The sequence below is a fragment of the Periophthalmus magnuspinnatus genome, chromosome 6 (assembly GCF_009829125.3).
Source record: "Periophthalmus magnuspinnatus isolate fPerMag1 chromosome 6, fPerMag1.2.pri, whole genome shotgun sequence".
Lineage (NCBI taxonomy): Eukaryota > Metazoa > Chordata > Actinopteri > Gobiiformes > Gobiidae > Periophthalmus > Periophthalmus magnuspinnatus.
The window spans coordinates 23,059,717-23,083,142 of NC_047131.1; the positions used below are offsets into that span (position 1 = coordinate 23,059,717).

General features: G+C 38.9%; 2 protein-coding genes across 3 annotated transcripts; one reads left to right on the top strand and one right to left on the bottom strand.

The window, feature by feature from the left end:
• Positions 1 to 89: 89 nt before the first annotated feature.
• ctcf (CCCTC-binding factor (zinc finger protein)) lies at positions 90 to 7,150 on the bottom strand. The gene is made up of 16 exons (XM_033968699.2): positions 6,925 to 7,150; positions 5,304 to 5,447; positions 5,124 to 5,230; positions 4,902 to 4,994; positions 4,643 to 4,816; positions 4,273 to 4,476; positions 4,033 to 4,195; positions 3,774 to 3,944; positions 3,422 to 3,555; positions 3,217 to 3,337; positions 2,996 to 3,145; positions 2,731 to 2,891; positions 2,465 to 2,647; positions 2,109 to 2,238; positions 1,801 to 2,031; positions 90 to 1,570 (listed from the first exon to the last, which is right to left on the bottom strand). Exons 2-16 carry the CDS (start codon positions 5,440 to 5,442, stop codon positions 1,329 to 1,331), a joined length of 2,403 nt encoding a protein of 800 aa, XP_033824590.1. The 5' UTR covers positions 5,443 to 5,447; positions 6,925 to 7,150; the 3' UTR covers positions 90 to 1,328.
• A 1,415-nt stretch (positions 7,151 to 8,565) lies between these two features.
• ripor1 (RHO family interacting cell polarization regulator 1) lies at positions 8,566 to 23,282 on the top strand. 2 transcript variants are annotated; one of them, XM_055222493.1, is made up of 24 exons: positions 8,566 to 8,662; positions 14,826 to 14,940; positions 15,015 to 15,161; positions 15,392 to 15,470; positions 15,934 to 15,957; positions 16,347 to 16,400; positions 16,503 to 16,652; positions 16,731 to 16,794; positions 16,970 to 17,013; positions 17,074 to 17,199; positions 17,305 to 17,453; positions 17,536 to 17,668; positions 18,644 to 18,766; positions 18,937 to 19,130; positions 19,323 to 19,950; positions 20,195 to 20,322; positions 20,439 to 20,559; positions 20,826 to 20,961; positions 21,146 to 21,307; positions 21,388 to 21,546; positions 21,876 to 22,072; positions 22,364 to 22,447; positions 22,521 to 22,611; positions 22,696 to 23,282. In XM_055222493.1, exons 2-24 carry the CDS (start codon positions 14,852 to 14,854, stop codon positions 22,791 to 22,793), a joined length of 3,180 nt encoding a protein of 1,059 aa, XP_055078468.1. In that variant the 5' UTR covers positions 8,566 to 8,662; positions 14,826 to 14,851; the 3' UTR covers positions 22,794 to 23,282. The 2 variants fall into 2 exon arrangements, with proteins under 2 accessions (XP_055078468.1, XP_033824589.1); XM_033968698.2 differs by lacking the exon at positions 8,566 to 8,662 and adding an exon at positions 10,799 to 11,050.
• Positions 23,283 to 23,426: the final 144 nt, after the last annotated feature.

The following is a 23,426-nucleotide window of genomic DNA, read 5'->3' on the forward strand; positions in this document are numbered from 1 at the left end:
CCCATAACATCCTATTCACAATAATGTAGTTCTGCAAAATACAACGTACGGCATTTATGAAATAAAAACACTACTGAAAAAAGACTTGTTGGAAGGATGAAAACAGTGCTTTAATGTATGTCTGCTTCTACCTTTAGCAACATTCAACAAGACAACCCTCAGACCAGATTTATTGATGTGTGGCAAAGAAAAAACAAAACAAACAAAACTTTTTTTTTCAAACTGCCAACAAACAAATCAACATAAAAAAAAAACCAAAGTAATTACAGGTGCATGTGAAGTACCAAAGCTTAGCAAGCAATATAATCTATAAACCCTTAAATCAAAACATTACTCAATAAAAAAGGAAAAAAAAAAGTGTACACATTATTGGTTATTGGTTTAATTAGGTGGAATGTTCAAATCATTACATTTTTATCACATGATCTATGTACGTTATAACTGTGCCCAAAAATGTTTAAAGACAGCATAAACAAATGTTTTGAAACTGAATTGAACATGCACACACTACACCTCGCCTCAGATTCAAATGAACAGAAGTAGACTAAAATAAGGTTTGCATTCAAAAAACAAAACAATATTATTGTGAACAAAACTTTTGTTGGTGGGATTCAAAAGGTGAGAGTTTCAACAAAATAAAAGGATACGAAGCACAACTACACACATTTTGTAGTACAGTAGAGCCCAATATGGCTGGTCAAATTATGCAAACATTTTAAGTCTTTTTCTTCACAGACTTTGGGAACAAACACATATGACCAGTGAGTCCCAAACCACTGTTTTTTTTTTTTTTTACAAGATTTTAGATTTTTAGATAAATAAACACAAATTATTTAATAAGATTTTAGATTTCCACCATGGACCATTGTATTTTTAAAGACAAACTTGTAAATTCAGTAATCTGCCATAATCAGCTGGAACTACAATTTTGTAGCTTGTAGCGTAAGGGAAAAATAAACATTATATGTAGCCTTGTACAAAAATAAGCTTTTTGAATCTCATTTATAAAGACAGTTGCAGGGTATTTTAAAACTATGTTGCAAATGTGATGCAAGGATATTTTGAGATTTTTGTTCATGCACCTTCTGGTTTTAACATCCAGTTTTAGCAACATTATTAGTAGCATTCTTCTCTTTTTTTATCTGTCAATTATCCAAAAACTGATAAAGAAAAGGAACTAAAACACAGTAAAAATACGTCTTTCTCCACTCCTGCATACAGATATACATTTGGGATAAAAACTGGGCCTCATAAGAAGGAAAAAGCAACAAAGTGTACATGACATGTCAGCAAGCATAAACTTCAGTCTTTTGCCTGCACTGATGTTTTCACCGGTCCATCATGCTGAGGATCATCTCTGGAGTCAGGTCGCCGTTGGCAGCAGTCGTGCCTTCGTTCAAACTCAGCTCAACCGTTTCTGTGGCGTCGGTGTCCAGCCCTACGGCCTCCACTGTCAAAGCCACACCCTGTTCGTTTGGGGTCACCTCTGAACCATCGCCCTCCTCCTTCTTCACTATGATGTTCTCCACAGCTCCAGTGCTTTCATCCTCCACCTGGATAATGGCTGCTGCTGCAAAATACAGTGAGTATAAAAAGTGAAGTATTAGTACATTTCATTGACAGATTGTTACAATACACAGTACTAATACACACACAGGATCACAACAAGGTCTCAGTTGTAGTGAATAGACAAATGTAGTAATACTTCTAGTATAAATAATGTATTATATTTGAAGGGCTAAGTCGCACACTAGACTCACAGATTATCAAGTAAAGTCTGTTGATCAGATGAGTTTTTACCCTTTGGTGTAGCATGGCTCTGTGTTGGGGTCTTAGGAGGATTCTTTGGGGGCCTTCCGCGTTTCCTTTTCACTGGTGGTTCCTCCGGAGCTGGCACTGGGACAATGGCTGGGGCCTGGTCTAGGTCTAATCCCTCAGCCTCATCCTCATCCTGGAGCAGCGTGGACTCCTCATCAGGGAGCTCGTCTTCATCCTCCTCTTCTTCATCCAGTTCCACTTGGTCTTCATCCTCTTTAGTGAAACAAACTCAGTGTCAAACACAGCACACACTCAAATGTCTTTGCATGAAAATATAAGACCTAACCCACCGCTGTCATCATCTTTCCTGCTCCTCATCTTTCTCTTTCTGCCTCTCCTTCCTCTTCTTGGGGTAGCAGCTCCATTTTCCCCCTCCTCTGCTTCACCATTGCAGTTTTCAGCATGACGAGACATGGTATTCTGTTAAAGTACAATTGCATTTTTTATTCAAACAGATTACAACATGAGCAATTGCAGTGAATGCCAATCTGTAAACATAAAGGTCCACTGTGTAATATCTGATCACCAACTACATATTAAAAACATTTGGTAATATAGGTATTTGTTCTAGACTTTATCAAACTAGAACATAGTGTGCATAGCTTTCAGAGATTTTTTATGCTGAAACATAAAGAAACATCATTACCCTGCGAGTAAATGTCTTGCTGCACTTGGGGCACACAAACGCGGTGGGGACAAAGTTGGGATCATGGTACCGCTTGAAGTGCATGTCCAGCAGCTGTTTCTGCCTGAAGGTCTTCTCACATTGGCTGCAGGCAAAGGGTTTTTCTCCTGTATGAGTACGACGATGCATCACCATATGACGCTCCTGACAACACAAATACGATTATATAAATACATGCACACCACACTATTCCCAAAACTTAAATGCAACAGGCGACAGGCCATTACCTGGCGACAGCAGTAGTCACACATGTCACATTTAAATCTCTTCTCATTTTTGTGTGACTTCTGATGCTGAATCAGAGCATAGCGCTCATGAAACACAGCCTCACAGTAGCGGCACTTTTTTCCTGTTTCAATGAATGAGTGCTGCTTACGAAGATGGACACCTTGGTGCATAAAAATGAAAGTTAAAACATAATGCACAGAATGGCTCAATCGTTATACTAATTATTGCTCATGGATTAAAAGAGGAGTACAAAATGTAGCATACCCAAGTCACTTTTCCTGGCGATAACAGTGTCGCAATGGGGACAGTGAAACTTGGCAACATTCTCTGTGTGCTTCTGGAGAATGTGCATCTTCATAGTTCCACTCTGGGTAAAGCGTGCATGGCAGATGTAGCACTCATATGGTTTCTCGCCTGAACAAAAAGACGTTCATATTATACAAGTGTCATTATGATAAGCTAATGTACAATAAAAGATAATTTACCTGAGTGTGTTCTCATATGCCTCTTTAGTTTATAGGTATCTCTGCTGGCATAACTGCAAAGGCTGCACTGGAATGGACGCTCTCCGGTGTGAGAGCGAATGTGGCGTTTCAACTTACTCACCTGTGCAGTCATTTCAAACCATTACATATTTGTAGCTTTCACACATTGCCAAAGTTGTATAGTATAATTTAGTTTTCATCATACCTCCACACTCGCATAGTCACACATGGAGCATTTGAAGGGCTTTTCGTGTGTGTGTTTATAGCGGCGATGGCGAACCAATTCTCCACTGGTCACAAAGGCCATATCACAGTCTGTGCATTTATGTGGGCGAGTTCCTACAGGCACAGGAGAACAGGGTTACTTTTACAGCCAAATCAGATGGTTACATCAATCGGTTTTACAAGCTCATTATAGTAGACAAATAAATGCCTTTTAACTTGAGGCAATCATTTATTGTAACTGGAGTTTGTATGTTGATATATTACAATGACACGGCTGTAAGTAATTTGTACAGTATTACTTTTCTATTAAAGGGTCCCCCATCTGTACTGACCAGTGTGTGTGTTGAGATGGTTCCTCAGGAGAGTCACTGTCCGAAAGGCTCTTCCACACAGATGACATTTGTGAGGCCTCTCATCAGTGTGGCTCTTCATGTGCCGATCCAAGTTGGAGCGACGTGGACAGGTGTAACTGCACAACTCACACTGAAACGTCTTTTTCACTCCTACAAAACAACAGGAATTAAATCGATGTGATGATGTGGGTATTTAAAACAACATACCATAATGATGCAGGTATTTAAAACAACATACCTTTCTTTTTGATTTTGGTAGGTTTGGGTGGCTTCATATTGCCTACAACTTTCTCTGCATTGACCTCTGACAAAAGCCCTTCCTGCTGCTCCTCTTCAAAGTCGTAAACACTGACATCCATGTCTTTGTCTCCTTCTGCATATCGCAAGCGGCTTTTCTTACCCTTTATCACAAATTTAATTAGGATAAATAACAGTTAACTCACAGATGTCATATAAATATATGTTTACAATATTGTACCTTTTTGACTTTCTTGACACTTCCAGTGGTGGGCTGGTAATCAGGATCCTTAGCCCACGCTTGATCTTCAGCTGAGGGCTCAACTGGTGCACCCATCATTTCTTCAAACTGATTCTCTTCACCTTCATCATCTGGCTGGCCCTCACCCTCCTCCTCATCTTGGTCCACGGTCTCCACTTCACCATTAGCACCAACTTTAACCACCTGTTTCAGCACACATGTAGTGATAGGGGTGCAAAGGTGTTATTTATAGGGCTGTAACAACTAATATGTGACTGATAACTGTAAATGCAAAATTAATTGTTTTAGAAAACAAACATTCAAAATGTGTTATCCTTTATGCCTATGTAAACTTGATAAACTTGCATACCTGAAAGCCTTCAGGCAGAGGCAAAGTGTGGCAAATGACTGGGTCCTTTTGGATGGCAGAGGCATCCACAAGGGTGCCTTGCTGCAGTGCCTCAACTGTAGTGGCTGAAACAGGCACCTGTACCAACTGGAGCTCCCCAAGACCCAGTGCAGCTTGTTCCTCCACATTCACAACCTGATTTTTTTGCAAATTGACACAATTTGTCAGTTTTCAGTACTGTTTTAAGATTGTTTGTGTGTTTACAAAAAAGGTGTTTTACCTGTAGTGTGATGATCTGAGTTTGGTCCACAGTTGTAACTGTTGCTTGGTGAGCAGCACCAGCTGAAGCTCCTCCAACTGCACCCTCCATTACCTGGAAGGTAAAAGACAATCAGAATAGACAAACCATGAATGTTACATTTCTCTCAGATTATTGCTCCTGTCCTGTCAACTTGATGATCACCCAACCTGTACAATACACCTGAAGAATAAGTGAGCATACCTCAGTCTTCATCTGCAGCAGTGCCGGATCTAGAGAGTCCATAACCATCATTTGAACACTACCTCCACCATCAACAGCAACTGTTGTGGTTTCAACCATTCCTTGACCTGAACGCAAAAACATTCATGTTTAGGTTCATGATGAACTGATCCATGAATGTAAAAATTTGTAAATTTTAACCTTGGTCCAGAACGACACCAGCCTGGCCATCAACAACTACACCTCCAGCTTCTGCTGCCTGTTGGAGGAGGTCAGCCACAATTGCATCCTGACTGTGGACTGCCTGAACAGAAGGATCAACTCCTGTTGCTTGGTCCATGTCGGCTGTGTACAGAATTGAGATGACAATTATTACAATGTTAGCATCTAACAAACTGAGCAACCCAGCAACTCCTATAGAGCACAGAACAAACAAATCCCACCTTGGAATTTAAAAGTAAAAATGTTTGGTCAATAGCAATCAACTGTTACAACTTTTTAAATACTTTCAGCATAGTTTGAGGCAGTTTGGGGACACTAATTTACTTTTGAACCCCGAATACAATAAACTAACTTTAAAAGATTGGCTTGAAATGTGACATTTGATGGAACTGTGATTCGTAAGTTTATTCTTATTGTTGTAGTACTTGTACATGTGGAAATTTGCATTGAAAAATAATAAGTATACTATGTAAAAGTGGTATGTATATGTTTAATTTCCTACACTGGTCTTTTGTCCCATTTCATTGTTTAGATTGTTAGGTCTGAAACTTCTACATCAGTCAACAAAAACACTGTACATGCAGAAAATAAATGCTGCTCAAGATGCGGCCGCTTGATGGCCGTGTGTTCGCGGTGTTATTGTAGCTCCATGAGCTGAGTCGTAGAGGGAGCTCTTTGCAGTGGCATATGTCTCCAGCTCTTCTCTGGTTCAACCACAATCCGAACTGAGGCGCTGGGAAATACATGGGAGAGAAGGACCTTCGCTGTCGAATTTGGGAAGAATCTGAACACGTTTTAGACGCTTTGATCGACGCGTCCATTTTGTTACAAACGCCTCGTCATCCTAACTGCGAATAAGCGGCCTACTCCACTGAGAATGCAATTTTGTGGCAAACGGTGATTTATATCCGATATGGACTTGGTCTTGGACATTTGAATCGATGTTTTAAACCATAGGACTTCGCTTAATATGCTATTTATGCTGTTGACACCTAATTCAGAGCAGAGTATTCAAACGGGACACTTGCCCAGCCGCGTGGAGGGGTGGGGGAAGGCCTGTGGCACTAGTTAGCCATTAGCTTCATCGAGTTGAATCTACAACCAACTAGCTTAGCTGTTGGTTAATACGCGAAGTATTGCCCGTATTGGCGTTAGGAATTTCACATTTAACGCAGCATATTTTAAAACTGCATATTTGGGCCGATCCAGTGCTAAAGTCTGCGTTATGGGTAAAGTTTCCATTTGCTACTAGCATTAGCCACAAGCCGCGCTGTTTTCGCAACGTCGCGGTTTAAAAAGGGGAAACAAAGGGACACAGACAGGACGCCGTGGCCTAAAGTCGCTACTCATATTCTTAAAGGAATCCGTAACATTTACTCTGTCGTTTTCTGCAATCTGTGTGCGAAAGTTTTGTATTTATGCATATACTTTTCAACTTCGGTGCATTTCTACATATTTCGGCCGCTTTTTCGAAAACGATAGAGGGAGACAAACACTCCTCGGCGGGCTCCCCGGACCTAGAGCCCCATCATGACACCTAGAGGCCGATTAAAGATCCTGCAAACTCCCCATTGCTTCCACCAAAGTAGTGACACTTTACCTCTTGTCGGTGGTTGTTGTTCCGACCGCCCGTAGATGAAAGTGTGGCTACAGTACCAAAAAGTTTGGGTGTCCGGAACAGATGCGAGGCTCTCCGCAGTTAGTTTTAATCCTTCTCCCGCTTTAGGAGAGTATTCTGTGCACAAAATGGCAGTGAAGCTCAGTGCGCCTGTGCGGCCGCTGGGGGGTGGTGTCGAAACTACTGCACTCTCCTGATTGGCCAGGAGGGGGCTCCGCTGGAGTACACTCAAGCCATTTATCACCTCCACAGTCTAACCAGCCCAGCCCACAGCAGAATAAAACCAGATTACACTTGATTATATTCATTGCTTTGGCACACTATTTCATCATTAAAGGCAAAGTAGCTCACGAAACCAAACTATACCAAACTTATTATTTTTGTTTTCAAAAAGATTTGCATTCAGTGTTTGAGACTGAAAACTTAACTAAAGAGAATTGTTACAAATGATTTGGTTAATCAGAGTCTGTGACTGAATATTTTAATCAAATTTTAAGGTGAAAATGAATATGAAATGAAAATCTCATTTAGGCATACACTTTGTTTTAAATAAAATGTCCTTGATTGTTTATACAATCAAGGACATTATACAAAAATGTATATATGAGAAGAAAATCTTGGAAATATTACACAAATTGATATTTGGGAGCTGTGCAATGAGTGTAATGTGTAATTTTTATTTTGGCCCTTTTGTGACCCCAGCCCTTGGGACAACGGATGGAAATTAGCCTTTGGCTATAATCTGCTGTTTTTACATTCATGTTGACTCATGTCTGTTCATTAACATGCATTGTTCCAATCAAATAAAAAAAATAAATACATTTTCAAACTCTTGTTGGTCCGAAGTCAGAACACAAGCTTGTTCACGTTTGTAACTCCTGAATTCAATATTTGGTTTTAAGATGCTACAGATTAAATTCGTTTAAGTGTGGTATACAGCCATGATGAGCCTTTATATTGCCTTTATATTGGATGTTTGAGTGTGCTTTCATGCTTGTTCGGTGTGGTTGACTCCATTATATAGAGTTTTGTGCATCTCTGTTGGACCAGGGGGATGTGGTGTCACTCACATTCACCCATGACCCAAAAGTTGGCAGTTCAACCCAACTGGTAGTGTTTTTACTAAGTACCAATGCTGCACACAGTGGCCAAGATATCAAAGTTAGCACATAAAATTAGTGTGGCTACCATTAACCTGACCTGTATTTGATTTAAGTTGTGCCAACATGATATAAAAGGTTTAGACTGATTATTCCAGCACACTGCAGCAGGACATGGATGATCACCATTAGATGGCAGCAATGCATTTTTTGACGCTTTGTGATTTCTTATTTTTCCCCATCAGAAAGACCTAATTTGACTAATAAAGGAGTCGGGGTTTTTTTTAGTTTTTTTTTTATTTTTTAGATCTGTACCATTTAGGCGGGTTTACAAATATGTGGCCTGTTTGTAAGTTGAAATTTGCCAAAACATTAGGCAAGCATGGAGAAAAGGACAAAATGCTGGGCTAAACATTGAGGAAGATTTAATTTCATTAGCCGGTCCAAAATAAAGTGGAAGCCTCCCCATGGTGCTCAAGCCTCCAAATAAAAGTGTGGAGTTCAAAAACGTTCACCTGAGTGACTCGTGTGGACGGGACAGCCTACTTACTCACCAGCTGCTCCTGCTCACTGCTGCGGAGGCAACATTCATGAGGAGCCCCAACGCCGCAGAAAACTATGTGAGTTCACTTTTACGCCACTTTATGCAAACACGGTTACATTGGTAGATGTCTGTTTCTTGCAGTTGTGAGCATCTTGTGTGGAGATAAAGCTTGTGAAGTTCGCTTGCGTAGAGCAGCAGCAGTCTGTCGCACTTGTTTGAAGCTTCAGTGCACGTACTGAAGTAGTCATGAAAATAGACAAATACAACAGTGTATTTACAGTACAGAGGCTCAAAGTGCCTTTTTAAGGCTACAGCGTGTCCTGCATTCACCTCTGACCTCATGAAGCACTAGACAAAAGCTGCAGCTTTAGCTCGGTTTGTAAAATATGTCCAACAAATTAATATTCTACGTAAACATAGGTGCCTATGTGGTTTATTAAGGCCACCAGGCTTTTTATTATTGAAAACATTATTTGTCATGCACAGTTGGCACTAACCTTTTGAAATAGCCAGTGTAGGACACATTTGAATGGCAATGTGGAAGCACATCACAATCACTCCTATGCAAATGTTTTTTTCAGCAACCACATCTGACCCACACCCATGGCTTGCACAAAACAAAGTTCATGGGAAAACTGTCTTATGTTTCGAGTAAATTTATGTTGGAGTGATGTGACAAAGAAAAGATGGGCATTGTTTCATCCTTATCCCCACTCTAGCCTGATAAACCAGAGTTCTAGGAGACTGCTCAGTCTGGCTGTGTCAGATTAACTCAAAAGTAGAAGAATCTTAAAGTTTTCTTTGGGTATTTTAGGTATTTAACACTACATGAACTTTGGGCACATAAGTTCTTCGGGTATTTTGGAAAAGTGCAAATTTTTGCTTTTGGTAAAATCTGGAAAGCATTCAGTTAAACTCTTGATTATTCTGTGCTTAAATTCATAGTGTGTATGATGTGGGCTGTAGACCTATTACTGTTTGTATGCTTTTTGTTTATTTATGTAAGCACATATGACTTAACAGCTAATTGTAGTTGTGGCTTAAGATGACTTTAGTTGCTATTTAGGAAGTGGTGGCATCAGTAAAGACAGAAATAAGCCTACACAAACTTGACTATGTAGTCAATACATGCTTCAACTTTACCAAACCTTACAGGAGAGTGCTACAGTATAGACCATGTCCCTCTGAAGCATATTAGCTGGGCTGACTAGTGGTCATTAGCCTGGCGCACTCCAATGACAGTTAAGCTGCTTATTGGCCAGCTGGAGATTAACAGGAAAGTCCCAACTTCACAGGGGTCCATACACGCCAATTCATGTCCTTAGAAAGACTGTGCACTCTTCTCAAATGAATGACTTTTTTGCAGTGCTCCACAGTATATTGGGAAAACAGTTTGCGTTTGTGGGGGCTCCTATAAAAAATATATTAACTAGAACTGGATTTAGCAACAAGCTTTAATAAAATGGCAAAGGAAAATATTTGAATTGGTCATATTCATTTATTCAGATTCAATCAAAATACTTGATCACTGCATTTGTCTTGTCCTGAAAAAGCCAGGTGCGATCAGTACACAGCCAGAATACAGATATATCAGGCTGATATTTGCCCTTTTTAGTGTATGTATATTTAGGCAGCTGCTTGGCCCAAACAAAATATGCAGAATGTGAATAAACATGTATTTGAAGTGGACTGAAAAATGTGACTGCACAGCTCTGTTATCCACTTTGTTTTAAAACAGGGATAAGTTTATAATTTTTTTTTTTTTTTTTTCCACTTTTCAATGGCCCATGTTCTGTACTCCACTATGGACATTTCCAGTCAGGTGTCAATTGACGAGGTGAAAGCCTCACAGAGGTACTGTAACCACGTAAACCAGATTTTAGCACAAATTAGTTTTTTTGTTTTGTTAAAGCTATGGTCCTAAGATTTTAACCTCTACCTAATATGTTTATTTCTTACTGAGTAGGAAAAATATTGCATCATTTTCACAACTGTAATACAGTGTGTCTTGTTATTTACCTATTTAAGAAAAATGTTATATCCTATAGACCATATCCTTCTTGGCCACTTGAACCTCAAAAATAAAACCTTTTTTGCCTGTGTGTGTTAGGCTATGGACAATATGTCGATGTAACAGGAAGAAGGAGGGGCAGGAAAACCCATGGAAGATCAGGGGGGTGGCTTTCCCGTTTCCTTCAGCCCACTGTAAGTTACTTATCTGTGCGTGGTAGCAGTGGGTTAAGGGACCGCACAGACCAACCTGCTGCTGTAGAAGAAATGATTGAAAAGCCAGATTAGAGCTATTCCTTTAAATGTAAATCTATCATGTTTCATCTGGAATTGGTCAAAAATAGGTAGGGTAAGGTAAGCCATAAAAAATTGGACTGGAGGACTAAGATAAGGATTTTTGTTCGTGAATCATTGGCTGTTATTACCATCACAGCCATGTACAGTGGAAGCAAAGGTATGTTGTTATTATATTTTTTTAAACTGACCTAATTTACACAAAAAAAAATCTCCTGACCCTAGTTAAGTTTTAAGTAGTTGGGATGTATTTGCTGTTGTATTGCCTCTAGCAGATAAGAACAGCAGTGGGCCTGGGAAGTTGAGCAATGCGCACCTTCAGCAACCAGGAGAAGAATGTGAATGTGGAAAATGCTCAGACATACAGGGTGGGGTTATTGGTGATTGGAGTTATGCATTATCTATCATTTATTTGTTTAAAGGGGATATAAGAACCCAATGCTGTACATTTCTTGATGAGGTGAGGTTGATGAGGTCAGGGTTGTGGTTTAAATCCTGTCTGGTTGGCTGCTTATGATCTGAGTGGAGTCTGTGTGTTCCATGCTGGTAACCTCCCACTACTAAAATACTTATGCTGGGTGATGTGGTGACTAGGGATGGAACAATAAACAATAATATTGTTTATCGTGATTAAAAAGGTAGACTATAATTGCTCATTGGACATTTTATATAACTGTGATAATCGCCAACAAACATAATTACCATTATATCACCAGAATGTGCAGGGGGAAAAAAAAAAAAAAAAACATGTTTAACATTCAAACCCTACATATTTAGGCTGTGTTCACCCTGTTCTCCCTTGTGAGGTCATTTGGTAAAACAGGAAGTGCTCCACTGTGATGTTAAACTCCATACACCTCCAATAGAATCATTTTGATAATGTCAGCCCTGGAATTGCCCATCTCTGCTGAACTAAAGGTTAAAGGTCGCTGTTAACTTAAACTTTCACTTCATGACATCACAAGGTGGAACGGAGCATTTTGAGCTTTGGAGATGTAGACAGCCTGACATGTGTGACTGATATATGTGTGACTTGTCCAGGATCCCATCTCTTCGAGATCATTGTTTTCACTGATTAAATAATTTTATAATATCTGTAACATGTTTAAACTGTCCGCAGCTTTCATAATTATCGTTATATAATTGTTAATTGCCTTTATTTTGACCAGGATCCTGACACCAAATTTCAATATTGTTCCATGCCTCGTGACGCATATGACACATTTGACACTAACAAATTTGTGAATGTGAGTAGCTTTTTTGTGAGTAAATGATTTTTTATTGTTCAAGGTTCTCCACTAAAAAACATTGGTTGAACAAATGTATTTTTTTACTGTTGGATCTCCAAGGCATATCTGAGCATTAAGTGAATAACACAGGTTCATCAGACTATAGCAGCAGCAGACCATGTTGCGTTTTGTATGTCTAGGATAATGGTTTTTTTTGGAGACTGATTTCATATGCACATTTTCCAATTGTCCCTTTGATTCAGCTTTGTTAAACATTTTCCTGGCTGTGGTATTTTGTCAGGAAGTCACTCCCTCCTGGCTTTTCTCTGTTAAGGACAGCTCTGAAGACTCAAAATTGGATAGTATTGATCCTCATTAATATCAACATGTTCAGTCGATTTTTGTATTGTTTTAGTGTGATATAGATTTTTTGCCACAATACTATCTTATCAGCACTGGTGACTTTAAAATGAGACTGCAAAAGTACACACCTAAATACCAAGATAATAGTTCATGTTCATGTACTTTAAAATGATTCAAACTATTCTGAAGTATGGTATGTCAGGGGCTGTAACTGTGTGGCATGGTCCCACTGTCTGAAGGTTCTCAATGGCAGGTGTGGGCCTCTTATACCCTGAGCAACACATGACTTGAAAGTAGAATGTGTCCTTAACTTTCCATTGTAATCATGATGTGGTACTGATGGTAATACAGGAAGGAGGACTATTTGTCTCGTCTTTTTAAAGATAAGATGTTCAGCAGTAATCCATAGAAAGATATAGATGTGTTTTCAAGACCATGATTCTTTTTAAATTCACTAACATAAATATTCACTTGGATGATTAGGATTTCTGACATTTCATTTACCTTTATTTCTGAACTAGTTACAGATTTTTTTCAAATGTTTGATCTTCAGAAACTCTCTTCTATCCATTAAACATACAATGGATTTTACATAAGACTGAAGACAAAGATTGGTTAAAGACTCCACCTCACACTAAGGAGATTGTGGCTTCAATCCCTTGGTCAGATTCTCCCTTGATACTCCGTCTTCCTCCACCTGTCCAAAAACACATCACGTTAATTTTTACTCACAATAAATAACACTGAATATGTCAGACGGATGCTGGGGCCTACCTACAGCAGGAATATAATATGTTTCAAATATGTTTCCAAACATGGATGCATGGCCTACTGACTGTATTGTGAGTGGGGCCTCACATATTTGCATGAGCTGTGCTTTGTTGGGAATTTGACCTCTTTTAGCCAACCCTCTTCCACTCCTTTGATGTAACTCCTATTTGTAAACTAAAGATGACCTGTTGTGGCTACTGTTTCACTTTTGTATGTTTTTGGTTGTAATAGTATAATGTAGCTATTAATATGCTACTCCATGGTTTATTTTCATTCACCTACAAGTCATTTGGTTGTTTGGGTTGAGAGCATTTTCCAGAATGGTCTGTGAACTAACAGACTCAACAATGAGTGAAGTCACATGATCAGATACAGTAGAGCTGCAGTGTGCCTCTTTGTATGACAGCACCAATGACAGAGTAAAGTGATGGTGTCATGGGGCTTGTCTGTACCCTGCTCTGCTCAGAGAGGACAGCACTGATCAGGGAGATGTGCCGTCTGCCTCTGCCCTTTTTCTACAAACTTACATTTTCCTATAAAGGTTAGTGCTTGAGTCTAAAAACAAAACATGATTGTCGTTATTTTTTCCCAGGAAATTTAAAACATTAATTTTCAAAGTCATTAGTTCAGTATGTTAGAGTGTGTTTTCAGTCAACTCAGGTCTGCCTTCAGTTCTTGGTGAGTTCAGCTAAACTCATTGGACAAGAATAAACAAAAGACTGGGTAAAATATTGCAATTTTGAGTACATATTGTATACTATAATGGTACAGATTTACTTGATGACTGATAAGGAAAGTATTGTTAGCACATTGTTCCAAGTGTATTCAGTGCACATTTATATGAAATACAGTGCGGCTAAACTTTAACAGAAGTGACCCGCCGGTGCCAGATGACTGCTGCCCCAGGACTATCTCTTTTGTTCAATTTCCTGTCCAAAGACTGGGTTGCATCTAACTTCCTGTAGAGTTGTTTCCTCTCTTGTGCAATGGGTGTTGGTGTTTCTGCAGCCAGCTGTTTAGAGGAAAAGGATACAGGAAACTGGATAGTCCCGACTCTGAGTCAAAAGTTCTGAATTATCGAAAGTTCAGCATGAAAGTTTTTATCTCAAATATTGTTCCATGACTCACTCATCCGTGCATCTTCTATTTCTTACACTGATGAAAAGGATGCAGATAAAGACATGTTGGCTCCACCTGAGTAATAATGTGCTGGTCATTTCCCTTTGTGTTTCAATACAAATGCTGTATTAAGTACCACTTCAGATTTTTAAATGGTGTGGTATAAGTCATTTTGAAGGTACTGGAGACTGTTGATTAGCAGTTGGATAGAGTGTGGAATTAATTGTAATCTTTGCGTGGGCCTTAGTAGAAACTCACGTTGTGCAGTGCTTGCAGTATCAGTCTGTAGAAAAATGCTGACAACTTGGCAGAAGGTGGATGTGATCCGTTACTGTCCATGTTATTGTTTTAGTTGTGTGTAGGAAATTGAGTTTTTCTAGTGGAGTGGGCATTTTTCTCTGCCAGAGAAGTTTTAGTGATTTTTCTGGTCATCCTTGTGTTCTGTATGTGCAGGCGGACCCTCCAGAACGCTGTCCACCATGTCATTGTCTGTGCGTCCAGTTAGAGCCCTCAAGGCTATCTCTAGGAGCCAAAGCTTCACTGGGGTCAACACATATGACAAATCCAGGTATGCTCACACTGTTATTGCTGTATTACAGTATTTTCTGCTTGGTATTATTAACAAGTCACATTCTGTTTTAGGCCCTTGTCGGTGTACACCACTCCTGGTCTTAGGCGAAAGCCAAGCAAAGCTAGTAGGATGTTTACTATGTCTTCCAACCCCCCGCCCAGAGTCCCTCAGCCGGAACGGACTGATGAGGTCTACGAGGCGCTCAAAAAAGGCTTACAGTGAGTGCAAAGTCTCACTCACAGTAACTATATAACTACGGTATACTGAGCAAACATGTTTTGTGGATAATAATTTTCTCAACTGCCTTTCTGTAAGAAATAGGCTATAAATGGCAAAATCTGAATTTGGCCCACGTGTGTAATATATATAAATATATATATAACAAGTTTGACAAAAACAAGATTAATTTTTAGTGTCTTTTGAAATGACAGGGTATTTCTTTTTGTAGGTCATATCTTCAGGTTCATCAGATGGATTTAGACAGCCTCAGCAGAGAGATGAGGACATCTAAAAGAAATTCCCGACTGGTACTGTCTTCACATCATACAAATTATTTTATAGATGACCAAACGCACTCACTAAGTGATGCAGACATTTTGTAACAAGAACTCTGGGTTAAAGTATTTTCAATGTGTGTTTAACCCTCTGAAAGGGACATTTTAGAGTGTGGTGTGAAGCAGGTTGTAGGTAAACTCTCACACTCACATTCCGGTGAAAGGTATCCTTATCACTGTTGGACCTCCCTTTGGTTAATGTTAAAACTCAAGCTCTGTTTTGGAGTGGGTCACGGGGGGTGAAGACAAGTTGACATGTGAGGGATTCAAGATATTGTGTAGCTAATATGCATTCATTTAAAGTTGCATACAAAGATTATTTGTCAGGTTCTTCAGTTTCTGAACAGAAATGCTAGTGGTTTTATTTAACTAATATACTAATATACAGCTAGAAGACAAAAAGAGTAAATTATTTCATGTTTTGTTCTTTCTTCAGGGCTTTCTCTATGAGCTAGACAAGGTAAGTTGTATAGCAATAGCTGGTATCCTTGCAATTCTAATTTAAGAGATGCTTTTTTAACTGTAGATCTACTCTGGCCCATTACAGTTAATATCTGTCTTTAGTGTTTAGTTGTACTTAAATTTAAACTTAAAGGTGCACTATACAGTATTTCTGGTGGGTGGTCCATCACTTTCTTGTCTCCATCGATATGTTCTTGCTTTGCATGGAATTTGGCGTTTTTTGCATTCTTGAGCGGGGTTATCTCCATAGAGATGGATACATTTAATGCCATATTGTGGAATATTCCAGACAAAGCAATAACATCTACATGGAGACTAGCAGGTGGCAGACCCTTCATCAGAAAAGTTACATAGTGCATTTTTAAACATAAATATTTTTTTCCACAGCAAGTGAAAGTTACAGAGCGATTAATTCGGCGCTTGGAGTTTCACCTCAGTAAAGTAAGAATTACAATGTTCATATCAAAGACTTACAAAAGTACAAATTAAAAACAAATACTCAAAGTATTACATCAACTGCACTGTCTTTTTTCTTTTGCCCAGGTTGAAGAGTTGTATGAAGCTTACTGTTTGCAACGGAGACTGCGGGATGGTGCCAATAAAATGGTGAAGGCATTCTTGGCTTCACCTGGCAGTAAGGAAGCAAGGGAGAGCCTAGCAGAGGCCAATAAGAGTTATAGAGAGTACACAGAGGTAAATGGAACATCACAAAGCATACAAGTCAAAATTTCATGCAGGATACTCTCAGCTGTTTTGGTCTTATGCCTATAGAACATGTGTGTGCTGGAGAGTGACTTAGAAAACCATCTGGGAGAATTTCATATAAAAATGAAAGGTGAGAAGCAAAATTGAAATCCAAAATGAAATCTTCATTGCTACCACCAAAAACATGAACTGTTACAGTATTAGATTATAGGATTGTAACATCTTGAAGTATTCTACTCTTTCTTCATCTTCTTAATCTCTAGCTTGTTTACACTTTTAAGTGCAAATGTTTGTGATTTGTCTAGGGTTGGCTGGATTTGCGAGACTGTGTGCTGGTGACCAATATGAGGTAAAACGTTTTAAGGTGTCAGATGGCTATACTATGTTTAACTGTTGTATGTTTTTGCAGATTTTTATGCGGTATGGTCGACAGAGGTGGAAACTACGAGGCAAAATTGAAGTGAACTCGGGGCAGGTGTGGGACAGTGATGAAATGGTGTTCCAGCCACTCATCAATGAATTCCTCTCTGTTAAGGTCAGCAGATGTTTTACGGTACAGTAAAATTGAGAATGTGATTTTACATTTGTAAATATTCTTGTAAAACGTGATATGTTTAAATATTTTTGATTGCATGTTCAGGTGACCGAGCTGAAGAGTTTGGCCAATCATGTAGTTGTAGGCAGTGTTTCCTGTGAGACCAAAGACCTCTTCGCTGCTTTACCTCAAAGTGTAGCTGTGGACATTAACGACCTTGGGACTATTAAATTAAACCTAGAAGTTACGTGGAAGTAAGTGCTCTTTACACTACCACTGCTGTCCAATACATAAGATGATACAGAAAAAAAAACGTAACTTGTTTTGTTTTTTCAGCCCATTTGATAAAGATGAACAGGTGTCATTATCGACCAGTGTAAACAAGGCTCCATCCGTCACAAAGAGGTTCTCCACCATTTTCAACCAGAGCCCTCCTGATACTCCTTCTTTACGGGAACAGGCTTTTTATGTAAGTCCAGACATGCTTTTATTCAGTCTGCATATTCACATATTCTTATTTCAACAGTGTACAACAAACATGATTTAAAAAATATTCTTTGTTTGGAGCATTAGACAATAGAATCATATATTCAACACGAATAATAGTAGTTTCTTTAATATTACCCTACAGTCTTTTACTAGGTATAATAGAGATCAAGCTTATTTTAACTATAAAACTTTGTCCTGTTCATGTATTTTTCAGTACTGATACTTCAATTTGTATCTTGTTTTGATACTAGTTCTAGTATAGATTACTATCGGGGTTTGAATACTATTGATAAGTGTGAAAGTTTCACCAGCTGCTTGAACATATTGCACTTTGGCTTTATTTTTGAATCTAGCATACATTTCAACAGGACACACACCAAACAAACTTTTTTTATATATATATATTTAAAGCACTTGTGTAGCACAGCTTCCTCTGACTTTCCTGTTGCCTTTTGTTCTGTCCGTGGCCACTGCTCTGCTTCAGTCTCTGCCTCGGAGTCTGACCAGTCGGCAGCACTGGCCGCTATTCGACATTTTCAGAGACACACTTACTCACAGCTGCTCCTGTAGTGACAGCTTACCAGCAAGACAGCCCATGGCCGTAAGTTTGGTAGAATAGAAGTGTGCAATGCTGTTAGATGCCAATCTTAAGGCAAAAATAAGTTTAAAACAAGGCATTGAGCATAGCATGTCTCCGTCCTAAGACATTTCTGAATATGGATCAAAATGTCAAACTATGTGATGATGCCATATTTTAAACATTTTTTGTTTGTGACAACCAACATGACTTGTCACAGATGCTGAATTGTAGTAACCTTTTTTCTGGCCCAGTTTAGAGCCCTTTTTTGTATTTGCCAACTGTAGTACATTTAAAAAGAAAGCTCCTACATCTTTCGACAATTTTAGCAGTCTATTTTCCATATTTTGACGCCTTCTATTTATTTTATTTTGTCAGAACATGTTGCGGCGTCATGAAGAAATGGAGAATGGAAGAGCCTGGTCAAACTCCTCTGAGTCCTCTGATGACTCATCCAGTCCTCAACTTCCTGCTAGCATGAAACTCTCAGTACCCCATAAGGTAGCCAGTATGGCAGTCAAAGATTATATTAAATTCTTAACATTTGTAGTAAACAGAGAATAACTCTTTTCCCGTCTAATTATTACTTCATTCATTAACCACTCACTCACTACAAAAACGTTATTTCTGAGAACATATCAAAATCTTACTCTGACTATATTTTTCTTCAGGCACTGCATGAAGACACTACTCTAAAAGTTACAAAAACTCCAGAGCTTCAGACAGTTAGGAGACGGAAATCGTCACTACAGTCGAACCTGTCATTGTGCACTGAGGACTCTGCACCTGTCACCTCCAGCTCCTCACACAACATCAGCATCATCAGTGAAGACCCAGGCTCCAAGTTACCAGCAGAGGGCAGCAGGTAACAGTTTTTGAACTTTGAAATGATCTGATTGACATTTTAGAACAAACCCCAGGTGTGTATATTTTATATTTTACCATCCACCTATTTTATTTTCTGTTTTTAAACGTTCTAGAAATTTTGCAAGTAAAAGCTTATTTTGACTTGTTTTTGTGTTATGCTTTGACTCATTTCACATGTCTTACTCGACAGGCCAGAGGATAGCAGAGCACTGACAGTGAGTTCAAAGTCTGATGCTGAAGGAGATCAAGAAAAGTGCGCTCCCATAGCTACTCCAGATGCATCACTGACCAACCGAAACTTCTCCAGGTCTCTCAGTCACATCAGTGAAGGCAGCGCTGATGGTGTGGTGCTGTTGGACAAGCCCTTCTGTGAAGTAATTGAGGAAATATCTACAACATCTGGGATTTCTAGCACTGAAGTGGAGATGTCTAACACTCCTTCTGAACTGCCTGAGAACAAACCAAACAATGAAATTACAAATGAAACAAGTGTCACTCCAGAGTTGAGTGAATGTTCTCTCCCTCCTGCCTCCACCACTTCAAATGACCCATCAGAAATGTCCAGTGAAAGTGCCCCAGGCGGGGCAGATGTCACCTATCGAGCTCATTGGGTATCCGTGGAGGAAGACACAGCAGAGACAGTGGCTGCAGATGTTTTGTCAAATGAAGAAGAAGATGAGGCTGTGGACAGTGAGCTGGCCTTGGCTTTAGGAGAGGCTCTGGGGGCTGTGGTGTCTTCCATTGATGACTACAGAGGGCAGTTCCCTGAGTTACAGCTGTTAGAACAAGAGCTGAAGTTACTGCAGACTACACTGGAGGTGAAAAAAAAATTGTACAACATGTGGCCATGTATTTCTTTTTTTAATTTCTTTTTTAGTTGAATCAAGTAAATCTTTATGGTGTTTTATAATGTTGAGTGAATATCTTTTTTTGGCTTTCTTTTACCATAATACATGTGAACAGCAGGGGTCCCTCTTATGCCTTGTCAAAGCAGTAACACATAAGGCCATAGATAATTGATGATGTTTAAAAGTTTTACATCTCTTGTGTGTGTTTGTGTAGGGCGACAGACACAGCCGCACCCCCAGTCTGGTCAGCCTCAGTGTGGAAACTGTTTTGGGCAGCTTTGATTTCCTGAACATGTCTGACTGCGAGGAAGAGGAGGGGCAGAGGAAGAGTAATAATGAAAGGTACACAGTGATGCATCTCAGATAGAACAAACAAGTGTGCTTAGATTCCAGAAATACTTGCAAACCTTGATTTTAGCCATAATGTTTTCCTTTTATTCTGCATATTATTTATATAGGCTTTTGCAGAAGAAAGGATGGGATAGCCCCTCCTCTCTCTCTGCCCCGCTGACTACAGGCTGCAAGAGTCTGGACCAATGCCTAGAGGCTCATCTGAAGTATTGCAGTGCACAGCTGCTGGTAAATGATGACATACCATTCTGTTTATACAAACTCTTTGATATAAACTCTGCTCCAGAGGAAATTAATTATGTTGTGACGGCACTGTAAAGTGCAAAAAGCAAAAAAAAAAAAAAGATTCAAAAGGCTTTATTGTCTGAAAATGGTCTGTTTCATGCACATGCATTGTAAATATGTAAATTATGTAAACTGTCAGTATTAGTATTATATATTCATATTTAAAGTGAAATGTTTACAATATGATTTTCTACTTTTGGTCTGCACAGTGTCTTGGTATATTTGGTCCTCTGCGCTGCAGGGAGATGTATGCCTTAGACAGACTCCTGCGTGAAGCTCAGGTTTTCAAAATGATCAGACGTGTTGTCAAAAAGAATCCAAAGTGCTTCAAACAGCCAAATGAAGGTGACGTAATGTTTAAGAACTATATTTACTGCCTCAAGATAGATATATAATTTATTTATTTATTTTTTGTTTAATGCTTTGAAAAAGAATAACAGGCTGAATTTTGTTGACTGTAATAACACAACATTCTACTTATTATTTTTACTAATTAGTCTTTTATATGTTTTTCTATCCTAAAATCCAGTTATCCCTCAGCTGGGGCCTATTCAGGGTGCAGTGTTCCTGTGGCAACAGTGTGTCCAACAGGGCTGTGTTTATATTGTCTGTGTGGAGGCTTTTCAGAGGACATTGTCTGCTGTATACTCTAGTGTCCTACCAGAGAGAATGTCCAACATGGCTGACACAGGTACAAAACTATCAGTGATTTAGACAATAGTTAGACGAAGTTTTCTTTTTTTACCTCTCATCATCTTTCTGTTTGTCCAGTGTTTCGGTCTCTGGCTGAACAGGTTCTTGATCAGAAACTGCCTCAAAGAGACTCCAGTAAAGATGCAGTGATTTTGACGTTGTTTCAGTGGTGGAACTACCTGGAGGCCAGTGGTGTAACTGACATGGAGACCTACATTTCTGAGCTGGCTGAGGAAGGTACAGTCACTTTAAAATGTGAACATCACATACTAGTTTTACAACTTCATTATGCTGGACCTCAAGTTGCTATTTATTGTTAATCAGAAGTTTATACATGGTTTAAAATGGCAAACTTTGTATCAAAATCACATTACAGGACACCTTACTTTTTTTACACTTTAACGCGGGAAGTCTTGGCCGCAGCTGACAGATTACCAAGATATTTATCTAATACTAATGTAATAATCAAATTCATTTATAGTAACAAACCAGCTTATGTTCAATGGATGCACACAATGTGGTACCTAAATATGAATAAATAATTACATTATTTTATCTTTCTCTAGTGTGGCTGGTGCAAAACTTGGCGTCTCTTGATCAAGATGTAATTGTAAAAGTGCTGAGGAATCCAGTCAAATGCAGCCTAAAGAAACAGGGCATTCATGCTGTGGCCAAGCTGTTAAAAGACCCACGAGGCAGAGTATCAGCCTCTGCCAGCTCTGTGCTCAGGGGTCTGGCCAGTCAACCCAGGCCCAGAGAACAGGTGAGAGGGGGAGGAGGGGGAGAGGACCAGTCAGGAAGTTTTTATATGTGTCATTTTATATTATTATTTTATTTATATATACATACATACATACATACACAAAATTCAGGAACAAAACAAAATATCTAGTTACTTTTCAGCAGTGCTTTTGTGTATTATGGTAAAATTACTTTTTGGCCAGCTGTGAAATAAAATCAATAAACGGGATGATTGTCAGTGTTTGGGCTGGGGGATCTGCCAGTGCACAGCTGGAAGCATAAATGATCAATACTGTCATTAATCTGGTGTTAGGCCCTGGTCAACTGTTTGGAGCTGCTAGAGGATGAGAATGCTGCAACAAGAATCTGTGGATGCAAAGCACTGGCCTGTTTAAAGGTAAATACATCACAAAATATTTCATTTAATCATAATCTATTTTGACAATTAAGTCTAATATTGTGTTTTCCAGGCCAAAGAAAGCATTGAGCAGCTGGTGTATCTTTGTCAGACGGATAAGGATGATGTCAGAGAAGCTGCCAAACAATGTTTACTTGTATTAGGTAAACTAACATGAAAAATAAATATGTTGTGAGATTACACTATTAAAATTGATGTTATATATATATATATATTCATATATTCAGGTGAAGAAGGGAAGATGGCCATCAGACACATTGAGACATCGCAGGACAGCATACCAAGACTCTTTGCACCTGGAAGCATGACAAGCACTGCCTTTTAAAAACAAATTTAAATACACATGAACAAGGCAATACAAAAGTAGAGCTGCTTAAATTTAAACTATTTGTTTCCTGGTCTGTTTTTGTTGTCAGCACTTTAGAGCCAGTGCTGTAACTACCAGTAAATGTTTTTTGTACTTTTCTTTTAATACTACCTATTTAATTATGTATAATATATTATTTATCCATTTGCACATCTAAAACACAAGTGCCAATTCAACACCCTTGCTACAACACTGGCCTAATGAATTTAAAAGACATTAAGTGCCAAAATGTTTATAAATGGTTATATATATATATAAATTCAACATTTTCACTGTGATAAGATGATTTGATTGTACAACAACTGACTGTCTGCTCCAATGCCAGGATTTTTGGCAGATCTAAGCAGGGGTCTAATATTGGACTGTGGTGTTTTTAATATAAAATGTATTATTTTTTATAGTTTTGCTTATATTTGGAGTAATGCTCTAATAAAAAATCTGTTCCTTAAAAATCTGTGCTCCATTTGTTCAGGAGATACAAATTGTTTTTTTGCAGCTGTACTACATGTTTTGTACTGGGTAAAAAGTAAGCTTCTACTTCATAGACCCATGCGCTTATTGCTTAAGTATGAAGCACAGTGCCAGCTTGTG